This window comes from Talpa europaea, assembly GCF_964194135.1.
Source record: "Talpa europaea genome assembly, chromosome: 1".
In the NCBI taxonomy this organism is placed as follows: Eukaryota; Metazoa; Chordata; class Mammalia; order Eulipotyphla; family Talpidae; genus Talpa; species Talpa europaea.
In genome coordinates this window covers 106,154,682-106,170,954 of record NC_140073.1, presented here as the reverse complement: position 1 = coordinate 106,170,954, position 16,273 = coordinate 106,154,682, and the positions used below count along the sequence as shown (strand labels likewise).

General features: G+C 34.9%; 1 protein-coding gene across 2 annotated transcripts in view; it reads right to left on the bottom strand.

Annotated features, from left to right (window-relative positions):
• The window catches only part of XIRP2 (xin actin binding repeat containing 2), a gene marked incomplete at both ends in the record, with an annotated part of 242,748 nt that overhangs the window by 103,216 nt on the left and 123,259 nt on the right, over positions 1–16,273 (bottom strand). For both annotated transcript variants that reach the window (XM_084247807.1, XM_084247806.1), the window contains one exon: positions 15,721–15,874. In XM_084247807.1, the coding sequence (XP_084103933.1) occupies positions 15,721–15,874 (154 nt within the window). The remainder of the gene's footprint in view (positions 1–15,720; positions 15,875–16,273) is intronic.

Sequence of the window (16,273 nt, the reverse complement as noted above, 5' to 3'; positions counted from 1 at the left end):
CAAGTAGGATTCATTCCAGGGACACAAGGATGGTTTAACATCCGAAAATCAATCAACGTTATCCAACACATCAACAAAAAGAAATATAAAAACCATATGATAATATCAATAGATGCCGAGAAAGCTTTCGACAAAGTGCAACACCCATTCATGATAAAAGCCCTTGAAATTCTTGGGATACAAGGAACATACCTCAACATCATAAAGGGTATCTATGACAAGCCAACAGCCAGTATCATTCTCAATGGTGAAAAGCTGAAAGCAATTCCATTAAGATCTGGAACAAGACAAGGATGTCCACTCTCACCACTGCTTTTCAATATAATACTGGAAGTCCTAGCCAGGGCAATAAGACAAGAGAAAGACATCCAAGGAATCCAAATAGGAAAAGAAGAAGTCAAACTATCACTATTTGCAGACAATATGATATTATACATATTGAACCCCAAAAACTCCACAGAAAAGCTAATTCAACTCATCAATCAGTTCAGTAAAGTGGCAGGATACAAAATCAACACGCAAAAGTCAGTAGCCTTCCTATACACAAACAATAAATCTGAAGAAGAAGAAATCAAAAAAACCATCCCTTTTGTTATTGAAACAAAAAAAATCAAATATTTGGGAATAAATCTAACAAAAGAGGTAAAGGACCTATACAAAGAAAACTATAAAACACTGTTAAAAGAAATAGAAGAAGACACAAAGAAATGGAGAGACATCCCCTGCTCATGGATTGGAAGAATAAACATTATTAAAATGGCCTTCCTTCCAAAAGCAATATACAGATTCAATGCTATTCCAATCAAAATTTCAATGTCATTCTTCAAAGAAATAGAACAATTATTGATGAAATTCATATGGAATCACAAAAAACCCCGAATAGCCAAAGCTCTCCTGAAAAAAAAAGAAGGGAATGGAGGCATCACACTCCCAGACTTCAAACTATACTACAAAACCATAATCATCAAAACTGCATGGTATTGGAACAAGAACAGACATACAGACCAATGGAATCGAATAGAAAATCCAGAAATAAACCCACAGATTTATGGTCAACTAATCTTTGACAAAGGAGCAAAGACTATGCATTGGAGCAAAGAAAGTTTGTTCAATAAATGGTGCTGGGAAAACTGGGTCGCTACATGCAAAAGAATGAAGCTTGACCACTACCTCACACCATACACAAAAATCAACTCAAAATGGATTAAAGAACTAGACATAAGACCTGAAACCATAAAATATATAGAAGGAAATATAGGCGAAACACTACGTGATTTGCACATCAAAGACATCTTTACAGACACATCACCCAAAGCAGTGATAGTGAAGGCAAAGATAAACAGCTGGGACTACATCAAATTAAAGAGCTTTTGCACAGCAAAAGAGACAATAACAAAAACAAAGAGAAACCCCACCAACTGGGAGAACATTTTTGCACCCAACACTAATGATAAAGGACTGATCACAAAAATCTGCAAAGAGCTGATGAGACTCAACAACAACAAAGAAAATAATCCAGTCAAAAAATGGGCAGAAGAGCTAAAAAGAAATTTCTCTGAAGAGGAAATGCAAATGGCCAACAGGCATATGAAAAAATGTTCAACATCACTTGTCATCAGGGAAATGCAAATCAAAACTACCATGAGATACCATCTTACACCAGTGAGAATGGCACATATTAAAAAAACTAGCAACAACAAATGTTGGCGAGGGTGTGGAGAAAAAGGAACTCTTCTGCACTGTTGGTGGGAGTGCAAACTGGTCCAACCACTGTGGAAAGCTGTGTGGAGATTTCTGGACCTACTAAACATAGAGCTTCCATATGATCCAGCAATTCCACTCCTAGGTATTTACCCAAAGGACACAGAAACATCAATTCCAAAGAACACCTGCACCCCTATGTTTATAGCAGCACTTTTTACAATAGCTAAGCTTTGGAAACAACCCAAATGCCCAAAAATAGTGGTACATATACAATAATGTGGTACATATATACCATGGAATATTACTCAGCATTCAAAAAAGATAAACACATGCAATTTGCAGCAACATGGATGGCGCTGGAAGGGATCATGCTCAGCGAAATAAGCCAAAAAGAAAAAGAAAAATACCGGATGGTCTCACTCATAGCAGGAATCTAGAAAACTTAAATAAGGGACCAGGAAAATGAATAACTATAAGAAAGTGAAAATCAAAATCAACAAAAAACTATGAACCAGAGACACTTTTAGGGGGGCGGGGGCGGGAGGGGAGGGATTGGGGTCAGAATGGGGGGGCTGCAATTTTATGGGGAATATAACAATAAAAAAAATATATAGAATAAAGCAAGATGGCAAAGTACTTTGATGGCAAAAAAAAAAATAAATAAATAATAAAAAAGGAAAAAAAAAAAAGGCTTCTTTTCCCTACCATAACCAGAAACATGAGGGGATTTTTTTTGTTTGTTTTTGATACTTACTGTGAAAGCCTAGTTGAAGTCCTGTAGGTAAATCTAACAAAATTGTTATAACCAGGTCCCCTGAATATTTTAATTTTCAAATTAATCTATACTAAGCTTTAAGAAATTTGCCAATTACTATCAAGGTTTCCTATCTTGCACTAGTTCTCTTAGTGGTTTCTGCTCATGAACTCCCACTTCAGTATGCTGTGACTCCCTGTATTTACTTGTTACTGATTTTTCAATCTGTTCAGCTTATGTCTTGCATTTTGGAAGGACTGATAACTTCCAAGCACTTTATGTATGGAATTAGATACCAGAAATCAGTTTCCACATTTTTTAATAGAGATTGGTCACATAGGTATGTACTAGCCATGTAACTGAACCTCAGATACTCAGTAATCAGTCCTTCCAGAGGTCAAACTGACACAGTATATCTCAAGGCCCCTATAATATTTAACATAAACTGTCTACATGGCTCAGAGGTCACAATATAAAGCACAAGCTAACATAAACTGTCTGGTCTTGCAATACTCTAGGTATACAAGATATCCATATCAGGTCAGTTATTGCTAATGCTTAGAGGTGTCTCCTGGGAGCTGGTCAAGGGCAATTATTTGCTTTGTAATGTGCAGGATTTGTATAGCCAAACCTGCTGAGTTAATCTTTTACAGCAAATCTCCTAAATTATTATGGTTTTACAAAATCAATGTTTGCTCATTTTTGCCTACATATTAAACATTTTGAATATGATCAACCCTTTCCTTATATCACAAACAATCCTTGTGAGCTATTTCTTTTGGCTTAAGTATTACTAAGAGTTATATTTCTTTTGGCTTAAGTATTACTAAGAGTTACCTCTAATTAGGCCTTACTAGTAGCAATTTCTTTATGTTTTAGTTTGTCTAAGAAATATAATGCCCTTACTATTATATTATCAGTTAATTAAGTACAATATTTGAGTCAAAAGTTGTTTTTTCTCACTATATCAAAAATATAACTTTGTATTTTTTCAGATTTTATTTTTAATTTTGTTATCAGTTTAATTATCAATTTCCAAAGATAACTTCTGTTTTTATACTTCCCTTTTTACTTAATTTTATAGCTTCCTGTAGTTTGACTATCATTTGCCCAGAGGTGCAGATTCTATTTATGTTGCTATTTCTTCCTTGTGCAACCTAAATCTGAGTTTCAGGTCTTTTATAAGTTGTACAATTTCCAGCCATAATCATCTTGAATATTTTCTCTCTTCAATTTTCTTATTCTGGGATTTCAATTAAAAACATGTTAGACTACTCATTATGTCCTTTTTGTCTAAAACCTTTTCATATTTTCACATTCATTGTTCTGTTTCATGTTCCCTATAATTTCTTCTGAGTTCTCCTCTAGATCATGAAGGATTAGATAATCAGGTATATAACACATCTGAAGAAGAAAAAATCAAGAAAACCATTCCTTTTATTATTGAAACAAAAAAATCAAATACTTGGGAATAAATCTAACAAAAGAAGTAAAGGACCTATACAAAGAAAACTATAAAATACTTTTAAAAGAAATAGAAGACACAAAGAAATGGAAAGACATCCCCTGCTCTTGGATCAGAAGAATGAATATTATCAAAATGGCCATCCTACCAAAAGCAATCTACAGATTCAATGCTATTCCAATAAAAATTTCAACGTCATTCTTCAAAGAAATAGAAAAAATATTGATGAAATTCATATGAAGCCACCAAAAGCCCCGAATAGCCAAAATCCTCCTGAAAAAAAAAAAAAAAGAAGGGAATGGACGCATCACACTCCCAGACTTCAAACTATAATAATAATAATAATAATAATAATAATAATAATCAAAACCATAATAACCAAAGCCATAATGGTACTGGAACAAGAACAGACACATGGAACAATGGAACCAAATAGAAAACTCAGAAATAAACCCACAGATTTATGGTCAACTAATCTTTGACAAAGGAACAAAGAATATGCACTGGAGCAAAGCAAGTTTGTTCAACAAATGGTGCTGGCAAAACTGGGTCGCTACGTGCAAAAGAATGAAACTTGACTACTATCTCACACTATGCACAAAAACCAACTCAAAATGGATTAAAGAACTAGACATAAGACCTGAAACCATAAAATATATAGAAGGAAATATAGGCGAAACACTACATGACATGCACCTCAAAGACATCTTTACAGACACATCACCCAAAGTAGTGATAGTGAAGGCAAAGATAAACAGCTGGGACTACATCAAATTTGCTTCTGCACAGCAAAAGAGACAATAACCAAAACAAAGCAAAACCCCACTGACTGGGAGAACATTTTTGCACACAACACTGATGATAAAGGACTGATCACAAAAATCTACAAAGAGCTGATGAGACTCAACAACAACAAAGAAAATAATCCAGTCAAAAAATGGGCAGAAGAGCTAAAAAGAAAGTTCTCCAAAGAGGAAATGCAAATGGCCAACAGACATATGAAAAAATGTTCAACATCACTTGTAATCAGGGAAATGCAAATCAAAGCTACAATGAGATACCATCTTACACCAGTGAGAATGGCACATATTAAAAAAAAAAAAACTAGCAATAACAAATGTTGGCGAGGATGTGGAGAAAAAGGAACTCTCCTGCACTGCTGGTGGGAGTGCAAATTGGTCCAACCACTATGGAAAGCTGTGCGGACATTACTCCACCTACTAAAGATAGAGAATCCATATGATCCAGCAATTCCACTCCAAGTTATTTACCCAAAGGACACAGAATCATTAATTCCAAAGAGCAACTGCACCCCTATGTTTATAGCAGCACTATTTACAATAGCTAAGGTTTGGAAACAACCCAAATACCCAAAATTAGATGACTGGATCAAGAAGATGTGATATATATACACAATGGAATATTACTCAGCAATCCAAAAAGATAAACTCATGCAATTTGCAGCAACATGGATGGAGCTGGAAGGGATCGTGATCAGCAAAATAAGCCAGAAAGAAAAAGAAAAGCACCGGATGGTCTCACTTATAGCTGGAATCTAGAAAACCTAAATAAGGGACCAGGAAAAAGAATAACTATAATAAAGAAAAAAATCAAAATCAACAAGCATCTATAAAACAGAGACACACTATGGGGGGGCAGGGAGAGGAGAGATTGGGGTCAAAATAAGGGGGTTGCAATTGTATAGGGAATATAAAAAGATAAATCTTAAAAAAAAGAAAAACATAAATCTACAAAGAGGAAAAAAAATAATTTTAACATTTTTGAAATTTTCTTTGGTTCTTTCCCAAATCTGACTGATTATTTGTTTTTATTACAAATTGTCCCATTCCATTATTTTTCATGATATACTTTATTTTTAGCATTTTAATTTCCTGATACTTCAATTGTCTGAATTTCTTGACAGTTTAAGTTCTGTATTTACATTTCTACTGACTAATTCATGGTGAATTGTTTTCCTGTGTACCTTGAAATTCTGGAATTTTAGCTCTCAATGGTTCTTTACCATTGTAACCCTGAGTAGGGATAAGTGATTTGACTTTGCTTTTGGCAGGTAGTTTGTAGCACAAGGAATATGAAATAGTTTTAATCTAACTTAGTTGTGAGTTTCTGAACAAGTCTGGCTGCGTAGTTTTTTGTGTAATTCTGCAAATATGGATTCTTTCTTTTTTTTTTTTTAAAGATCTATTTATTTATTTATACAAGCACTGGGTACAGTCAGAAGTGTGAGATGGTGAGAGAATTCACCAGAGACAAAGCAGGGAACAGAACAGGCATACTGACGAAATACACTGCTGAGGGGAGCAGCGGGTGTGGCAGGAGAGGTCTGCGCGCCATGTGGGACCCTCGAAGGTGGCTGGGAATCGAACCAGCGCTGCAGAGGCTGCGGGCAGCTTTGCGCCCAGCGCTCAACCGCTGTACCACCAGGAGGCCCAAACATGGATTGTTAAGGAAAATTATTTGATCTATTTTCTTCTAGCATCCAGATAACTGATAAGTCTGCTGTCAATTTCAAACTCATTTCCTTTTTTGGAAACTTGGCCTTTTCCCAAACCTGGAATTTGTTAGGACTTTATATTAAAGTTGTACAAACTTACCAACTTCATTGGAACACAATGGGTTCTTTCAATTTTTAATTCCAGTATGTTTCCCTCTCTGAAAGAATTTGCTTACAATTACTGATACATCTACCTTTTCTGTTCACTCAAATCACTCCCTTAAATTCTTGTTAATTTAGATCTTTCAGTAATTCCTCAAAATTACTGTTTCGTTGATGGCATTCTTTCACAAAATCCATAATTATTTCTCCCATTTTCAGTGGTGGTAGTTATCAGGCTTCCATTTGATCAATTCCATCTTCAGTGTATTAAAAAAAATTGCATTGCTTACCAAAAAATGAAAATATATGGGAGTGGGAGTATAGGCACTGAAAGTGTCCAAATGACAAGTTATATAGTACATATCATGTCTTGCTTCTATAGTCATAGAAAATATGATTGTATATAGTAGCCTTCATTATTTCCTTACTAAGAAACTAAACATTTTAAAAATTTATAGCTAGATTACTCATTCTATGGCACTGTATAAGCAAGATATATTGAGAATGAGCCAAGATAGGATTGCTTGTTGCTGCAGTACAAAGATGGGGATTAAAAGATCCTGAGCAAAATGTCAAGAAAAGCAAAGTCTATATTTAGCTTACTATAAGTATTTATTTAGCTTACTAGAATTTTCATTCATTCCTCACTCATTTCCTAAATTTTTAATCTGACTTATTAAAATCAAAATCTTGTTATGTTAACATTTCTTTAATAGTATCCTGTCTATAATATAACTAAAAAGTAATAGGCTCCATGATTAAAAGCTTCCCCTCACAGGGAAGTATGTCATTGTTGGGGATGAAAAGTACATATATTTAAGCAGTGAAATACATATATTTAATTACATATTTTAAAGCAAAGTACTGTGGAATAATTACGCAAGATAAGTTTGGAGGCAGTGTATCAAAATTCTTACCTGGTGAAAAGTAATGCTCTTACCAGTAACTAGAGAACATTTACATAGCTAATAATAAATTTAGAATTTAAAGAATGTTAAGTGCTCAAATATTAGACCAAACAAACTAATCAACAATGTGATTTTCCTATCACGTTTGGCAAGAGATGATAGTTTTCCTACAAAATGATGCTCTTCAAAAAATGAAACAAATGGTTTTTCGTCTTAGGCAGTACAAAGTTAGGTAATATTCTTCAAGGATTTCTGAGACCCTCTGGCTGGGACTCTGTGTACTCTTCTAATTAAGGCCTCATATACAATTTCATCAGTTTGAAAGTCAAATAAAGTACCATAACTGTGACGTGCAGAATTTATTCATAGAATGTTATTTTAGGTCCACCCGCATATTTAGAGATGTGGAAAAAGAGTCAAATATAGAAACGTAGTACTTTGTAAGTGAACTTTACAAATAGATTCATGTGCTATTATTTGCATTTTAACACTTATTATTAATAATTTGTTATTCTTAATATTTATCACAGACTATATATTAATTTTATGTAGATGAACTGAGGTGTGTGGGGGTGAGAGGATTCACCAGAGACTGAGTGGGGAGCAGAGCAAGCAGGTTTACTGAAATACACTGCTGAGGGGAGCAGCGGGTGAGACTGCCGTGCAATGTGGGTCAGCTCCCTGGCGGAGGGTCTAACTGAAGTATAGAGGTGATAGCGCTGAGACTTAACCACTAGGTCACCAGGTAGACCAGCCCTATATATTTTAAAGCATATGTGAAGCTGCATTAACCAGAAATGAGAAGTTAGATTAAAAAGTTAAATATTCATAATTAATTATGACTCCAAATATTTAAGGTATTTCTTACATTAAATATTTATTATATAAGTCATGTGGAGAAAAGACACATTTTTTAATAAAAGTATTTGGTTCAAAACCTGAAAATATCAATACATAAAAAACTATATAATTTGAAAATTGAATTTTAAAGACTTTCAGATAAGTTTAGATATTCAGTGGCTTTTCCCCCCTCTGCATATCCAGGATACCTACTGCTTAGCATTGACCTCAGGATATTAGTTTTTCATAGTGGCAAAAAACAGCCAAATACACCAAATACATCAATTTTGTAAGCATTGTTAAATTACGTCAATGAACATTTTAGTCAACTCTGAAAGCAAAGAAAAAAAAAAAATCTAGTCTTCCCTTTTCATGAAATCCAGCCTTCTTAACCTGCCAATGGAGTCTACCTAACCTCAACCTGAATTAGTTCACCCTAGGTTTTGACTCTGGAACCAATTCTAAGCTCATCTCCTGGGGATATAAGGACTTTTATTAAAATCAACTGCCAAGCAGCAAACATATGGAGATATTCCTATTCCCCCAATTTCCTTAGTTTCAATGCCTGATTGAGCTACTTGGAATTTCCATCTTGACTCCTATTCCTCCCTCTTACCTATTCCTTCTTTTTCTTCTTGGTGAACTCCCAAATCACACTTCAAATCAGTGGATTTTTTTAATAAAGGAAAGAAAAGAAATAAAAGAAAGATACAGGGGAAAAATTAGCACTTTTCTGATTATCTCTGGGTCCAGGGACAGATGTGCTATATTGTAATACTGTTCATCTTTATATAATGACATTCATTTATGAACCTTCCTCCTTTTCTTAAACTAAGCTTCTCATAAGCAGGGTGTCTGTCTTCACATACCCTACTCTCCAATACCAAGTACAGAGGCAGGTTCACAGTAGATGTTCAGTAAACATTTACTAAATTTATGGATGTTGCTCTTTGTTTGCCTCTGACTACAAAAAACAAAACAGCAGCTTCTGAATAACTGAATTTTCACTACTTCTCAAAATCTTCCTAGAACTGCCTTGCCCCTCCCCCAACCTTTTTTCTCTTGTCTTTCTTCTCCATTTCTGTTTCTGTCTCTATCACTTTTTCTTCCTCCATCCCTCTCTCTCTTGCTCACCCTTTTCTTCTTTCCTTTCATTCAAAATCTCTGACAAAGTAGTGTTTTCTCAGTCATGTGCTAATGTGTAGTGACTAGGTTTTGAATCCTTAAACCCAGCTAGGATTGTATCATCACTTGTCATCAAATTCATCCAGTGCAGACCAACCACATTCATAAGCCTTTAGCATTGCCTTTATTTTGGAACACTGACGGTCATGTGAGCTGTGTCAACCTGGAGAAGCACATGAAATCATGAACATATTTAAAGATGTGGGGTTCTTGTGTTTCACCTTTGCACTGACATTCTCATTTTAAACTTATTAGGCAACACAATTCTCATGTCCCTTTCCCTAGAATAACCGGTTCCTGGTTTGGCTCCCATACATAGGCTCTAAGTCTTCAACCAGTCCTGTGACTCTGCTTAAACTCCTTGGTTCCTGTCTGGGCCTATCCACTGGAGAGAAAATACCCCAAGTTTACAGTGCATATGCTGAGGAAAAAAGGGAGGAATAGTCTACACTTTTTGCATTGGTGACAGCAGAAATGTATAAAGGTTTTACTGCCAGGTATCTTTCCTCTGCTTCAAGTAACTCCACAGAAAGTAGCAATATATCAGGAGTGCTCCAGCCACAAGGCCTGGGATTACCCAGGAAAGATTCTGCCTTAAGTCTTCCTGGATATAACTGTCTTAAACACTTATAAAAAGATGACTTTGTATTTTGTTAATGAAGAAAAAGAGGTAATACTTTATTCAAGTGTTTACATAAATGCCACCTTCTGTTTTGGCTGACCTTGACAATCCTGTTCAAAATTGCAAACCTCATCTTCTTTATCTTGGTCTGTATTTTTTTAAGGCACTCATTACCTCCTGATAGTCAATTAACTTCATTATTTTTATTGTTCTACCTGTTGGAATATAAGCTTTTGTCTTTTATTCGTTGATGACTCTAAGCACCTAGAATAGTACTGACAAATACAGATGTGCAATAAAGATTTACTGAATAAATGGGTACATGTAAACATTATCTCAAAAACATTCTTTAGAAATAGATATGCATTTCTGATAATCCACAGTGAGAATATTTAAAAAGAGTATTTAGCCTTTCCAACTGCAAAAAGTTAAGATAAATGAGTGGTTTTCAAGAGGGATATTTATATTTGTTGTTCTCTTTCTTTGATTGCATCATGTTTTAAAATTAAGTATGACTATGCACAAGTTCAAAATGGGATCCTGGGATTTTGATCATTAATCAATGGAAAATTTCCAGCATTCCAAGGTGCTGATTTCCAGCTACTATGTGAAAGATCTCATGAATAGACCTTTCATTTCGATTTCCTCAGAATAGCAAACTTCCAGCTGTCCCTTCACGTAGAGCCATGATTTAACTCTGGAATTTGCTTTGACTCATTGACTATAAAAGCAACACAAAGTAACATGTGGGAGTAATTGAAAAACTGAAGGTGAAACCTACTTCAAGAAAGGATAAACCCCCAAGTGAGTAAACAGATCAAACATATCAAGTCCTTTTGATATGACAAAAGGAGTTTTTCTAAAGGGGCGTACCTCAGAATTACTTTAAATGATGATTCACTGATATTATTTTTACTAATGAAATGTCTCCACTGTGAATTACAATAACATGCCAGTTTTACAGGAGAATTTCTGGGGGCATGAACGCAGATACAGTGGGTGAAGAAGCAAGTCTGGAAGTAGAAGATGGTGTTGGAGATGAGGGTTCATAGACTATCTAAAGACTATCTAAAGACTAGCCCGTCCCCTGGGCTTCATTAAGAGAACACACCAGGGCCTCCCCTGGTGGCGCAGCAGTTGAGCGCTGGGTAGCCTCTGCAGCACCAGTTCAATCCTTGGCTGCCAGGGAGGGTCCCACATGGCAGAACAGACCTCTCCTGCTGTGCCCGCTGCTCCCCTCAGCAGTGTATTTTGCAGTCTGCCTATTCTGTTCCCTGCTCTGGCTCTGATGAATTCTCTCACCCTCCCGCACTTCTGACTATACCCAGTGCTTGTACAAATAAATAAATAAATCTTTAGGGGGGAAAAAAAGAGAACACACCAGTCAGAACAGAACAAATGATGCCGATGGTCTTCGCTGAAGCTACTCTGTGACTAAATGTCTGATTTATTTATAAGTTTCCAAATGAAATCCTCTTTTTTTGTTAAAGAAATGCTGTAGTTAATTTTAAAATATCCTGTTACTCCATTTCATTTAACTTTGTTGACCTTAGGCATTTAAGAAAATAGTTTGCCTTCTGCCTTGAGAAAATTCACATTCCCAAGGCAATTACATTCTAAAAAGATGCTATGGGAAAACGCACAGCCTCATAGTAGATATTTTCTTCCTATGATAAAACCATTGTTTATCAGCATGTTGAAAGAGAGCACACTGGGGAAATACTTTTTTTCTTAATTTTGTCACTACAAATACTATAGCAAAAAGGCCATCACTCGCTTTTAAATACAATATTTTCAATTCATGGATGATTGTTTATTTTGCTGACATGATTCTCTTGGCATTTATACACATACATTTTAATAAAGTAAACTTGCATAGAGAAGATTAAAATAAATAATGAGCATCTGAATTCTTTCCTATGAGAAGGGTGGACAATGAATTCTTCAAAGAAATAGCTTGTAAAAATATGCTATCCAATAAAGTAACTGTTTACATTTAAACTAATTAAATTTAAATCAAATTAACAATTAAGTTGCTCCATCTTGCTAGTTGATATTCAAAGCCTTAATAGTTGCAAATAGCTAGCTAGTGGTTACCACACTGGAGAGCACAAAAATGGAGCACTTTTCTTAGCTCAAAAAACATCACTCTGAAATGTCTGATTTTAAACAAAAAACAAGATATGTGAATAACAATCACTCAAATAAATAAATATCTACATATACTTCAATGTTTTAGGAGCATTAATAACTACAAGGATCCTATCAATTAAAGAGAAGTAGAAAATTAAAAAGAATAGAACCCTGAGTTTGTTTTGTAAAATCTGTCAGAGAAGATGAATGGCCGTTATAAGGATAAAGAATGAATTTAGATTTAATGGAGCAGAATGAAAAGAGAAATACAGCAGGTAATTTTGAAGGTTTATTACAAAAGCCTTGAAAGAGTGACTTTGAATGTATGTTTTATCTGTTAGCATTTTATATGTTGATGACTTAGAAGATTAAAATTAAAATTATGCTTCAGAGAATAAAAGTGAAACACAAGTGATTGTCATATAAAAAAGTCTCAAGTAATTTAAATGTGATGAACCCAGTCACCTGTGTTATTTGAAGCATCCCTTGATCCAGAATCTTCCAGCAGAAAAAGATTTATTTTTTATTCTACATACAGATAGCTCAAAGCTTAGTAGATAAAATCATGTAAATCAGTACCTAAGATACCCAATATTTACTTTCCAACTTACTATTTTAAAATATCTAAAGTGAATTGCACAAATCACATATTTATATCACTACAAGAGTGTTCTTCAAAACCATATATACTGATTTTTCTCTCTCAGACCTATTATATCACCCAAAATTCGAAATTATGCATGTGTTATGTTTGACATTTGTTATGTTTGACATTTAACATAAAATGAGCCAAGTCTTCTTAGTATCACTAGAACAACTAACCATTAGAGTAGAATGCATCAACATGCACACCCAAGCACGTTGCTTTATTAGCATCAATACTTCTGCAAGGTAAGCAGGGGAAGCCAAATAAGGAGTGATCAGTGCAGTTAAATACAACCTGAGAGTGGATAACCAGGCATGGAAAGGAGACGGGGTGGGGGGGTGGTGGTGGTAGGGAATCCCACTGCCTTTTTCTGTTGCCTGGGACCTATAGTTGAGGGTAAAGAGTGGGAAATAATTCCATATCCATTATGATTCCGGAGTCCTGAGATGAAAAATTATCAATTTACAATGATCTTACTAAATTCTAAAAATCAGGACATTTAAATGCATTTAATTTAAAATGCATTTTAATGACTTATTATAAGATTTTTTAAAAAAATTCAACTGCTTTTGAAAGAGCTATAAATAAATATTGTTCAAATACTGTATGAAACTCTTTTTTTTTTTAATTTTTTTTTTTTTAATAGAGGCATGCTTTATTTATTTGTTTGTTTGTTTGTTTATACATGCACTGGGTACAGTCAGAAGCGCGGGAGGGTGAGAGAATTCACCAGAGCCAGAGCGGGGAGCAGAGCAGGCAGAAGGACCGAAGTACACTGCTGAGGGGAGCAGCGGGCGGCAGGAGAGGTCTGCGCGCCATGTGGGACCCTCCTCCGGTGGCCGGGGAGCAGCCGGGGATCGAACCGGCACTGCAGAGGCCGCGGGCAGCTTCGCAACCCAGCGCTCAACCACTGCGCCACCGGGGAGGCCCGTATGAAACTCTTGAGACTACTTAAGACATTTAACTAGTTATGAGGCATCACTGTCACTCATATGTCATAAACTCTGACATCTTTCAGTTATTACATTCTATTCAGACGTGTTCATCCTCTTGGAATAAATCTTATTTCTTTGTATTAGAACAGCAATATCAATATGCTCTTTGGTTGTGCAGGTTTTGTCAGGCTTATATCAAACCCATCAAAGTTAACTATGAGTAGAAAAAGGGTTATGACTGTCCCACCAGAGGTAGAAATTTGGAGCACCATGGGAGAATTAAGAGGATCCCATAGTGAAAGAAGATTCTTTTACAAGTAATTATATACAGGAATTCAAGTTCTTCTGTAATGTAGAAGTAAAAATAAAATTAAGTGCAATGTTCACCCCCAGTCCAATTTTCCAATCTTGTGTTTTTAAGTTTAGCTCCTAAAATTCTCAATATCTGGATGTTTAAATCTGAGGTGACTCTTAAATGTTATGTCATATGCCAAATAATGGTGGCCTTCTAGAATACCTTTATTAAGCTTATAAAACAGAGACTTTTATAAACTTTTGCATGGAAACCAAACAAAAACAGGAGATGAGAAATAAGGTAAGATGAGTGGAGTTGTTTATCTCATGTAACTGATCATCTAGCCAACTTCATATTTGTTTACTAATGCGAAGATCACCATAGGGTAGTATCATCAGAATGAAAATCACTCCCTAAAGCTTTTCTTTTTTGGCCTCTACTAATCTAATTCTTTTGCATTCATGCAAGTGCTCATAAAGTTTAATCACATGCCAGAAATATGTGGAGTAAATTCCTCAAGACTGATGCTAATCATATTAGGATATCAATTGGGCATACCAAAATGAATTGAAAATGAAAAATAGATATTGAAATCCCAATTTACATGTATTTTGAAACCCAGGTCCCGTCCATCATTAGTAAGCTTCCCTTTATTCTGCCCACATCCATCTCCTACTCCAAATTATATACTTAAACCAATTGGAATCAGAATGGGCTAAATCATATGTAAATCATTCTAAGCTTCAGTCTGTACTGTCATAGAATATATCTTCTCCAACTTGAATGTGCACATGAATCATTTGAGAATTTTGTTAAAATGTGGATTCTGATTTAGTAGGACTAGTGTAGGGCCCAAGGCTCTGCAATTCTAATACACTTTCAGGTGATGGTGATGCTCTGATGTTCTAAATGTTATACTAATTACGATCTTTACCAAACATCACAAATACTATAATATGCTTTACTTGGTTAAAATGGAAAAATCTGGACTATGACTAATCAGAAATGATAAATGATGCCTGTATGTTCCAATAAATTATTGCTATTTTGCACTTCTGTCCCAGTTGAAAATTATATTAATAGTGCAATTTATAACATATGAGCTATTAACTTTTTAATGACATTTGTAAAACATTAATCAAATTTATGAGGTTTCCCCCTAAATTATGACACATTCATGTCACTTTTTGTTTCAAATTCATTTAGTACATTTAATTTCCTGAAAAAGAGATGCTGAAGGCATTTAAACTTTTTACATTTTGTAACTGACAGTTATTTATATTTTATCCTCTTATTACCTACGGACTAAGAAACAAATGTTTTCTATTCATAAAGGAAAAGTCAGATGATAGTCAAATGCATTGTTCCAATAGTCTAATGCTGAAAGTGCTTGTCATACTGGTTTATAAACAATTAACATCTGTTAAAATAGCTCCATCAAATTTAATAGAGCTAGAAGCATTTAAATGTACCTCTATTCCTGAATTTTGTTTCTTGAGCTATATTCTGCCATCTTTTTCTATACTAATTGTTAAACAAACTTTCATATATTTCATTAAGCACTCATGTTGCACAATTTATGATCCCAAGAAACCACATGAAAATATTATGCTAACCTTCAAAAATGTGGCTGTGACCACTTTCAGGTGACATCTTGTCAAAAGATGCTTCATTGCTTTTCTTGTCTGAATCTTTCGCAGAATCATCAGACAGGCTTTCAGGCTGACTCTTAAATGTTGGTGAACACAAACTTCTCTCAATTTCTACTTCCTGTTAGAAGACATGAAAGGGATGCTTGTTAAAAGTTATCAGTTGGAAACAGATGTGGTTTTCAGGGGGGTTGGGAAGCAACAGTGAGAGAGAGGGGGTTTCTATGAATAATGTTTTCCAATATTCTTCTGGTAAATTTGATAACTTAGCTAAGAACTATAAATACATATTTGATGTTTAGTTTACTTTATTACCAAGAGTTACACTTCTGAATTAGCTTTTCTTTCATGTGCTTTTTTTCTCTCTAATAAAAAAAGAGAAATTGGAAATAAGGGTCACAGTATAAGGTAATATATGTTAATAGATATAACTTCCTAAGGCCTGAGAAATGTCCATGACGGATTTCAAAAAACAGTTATATAGCAACATTAGATGCTTAAGACAGAAGGAAATGAGTTT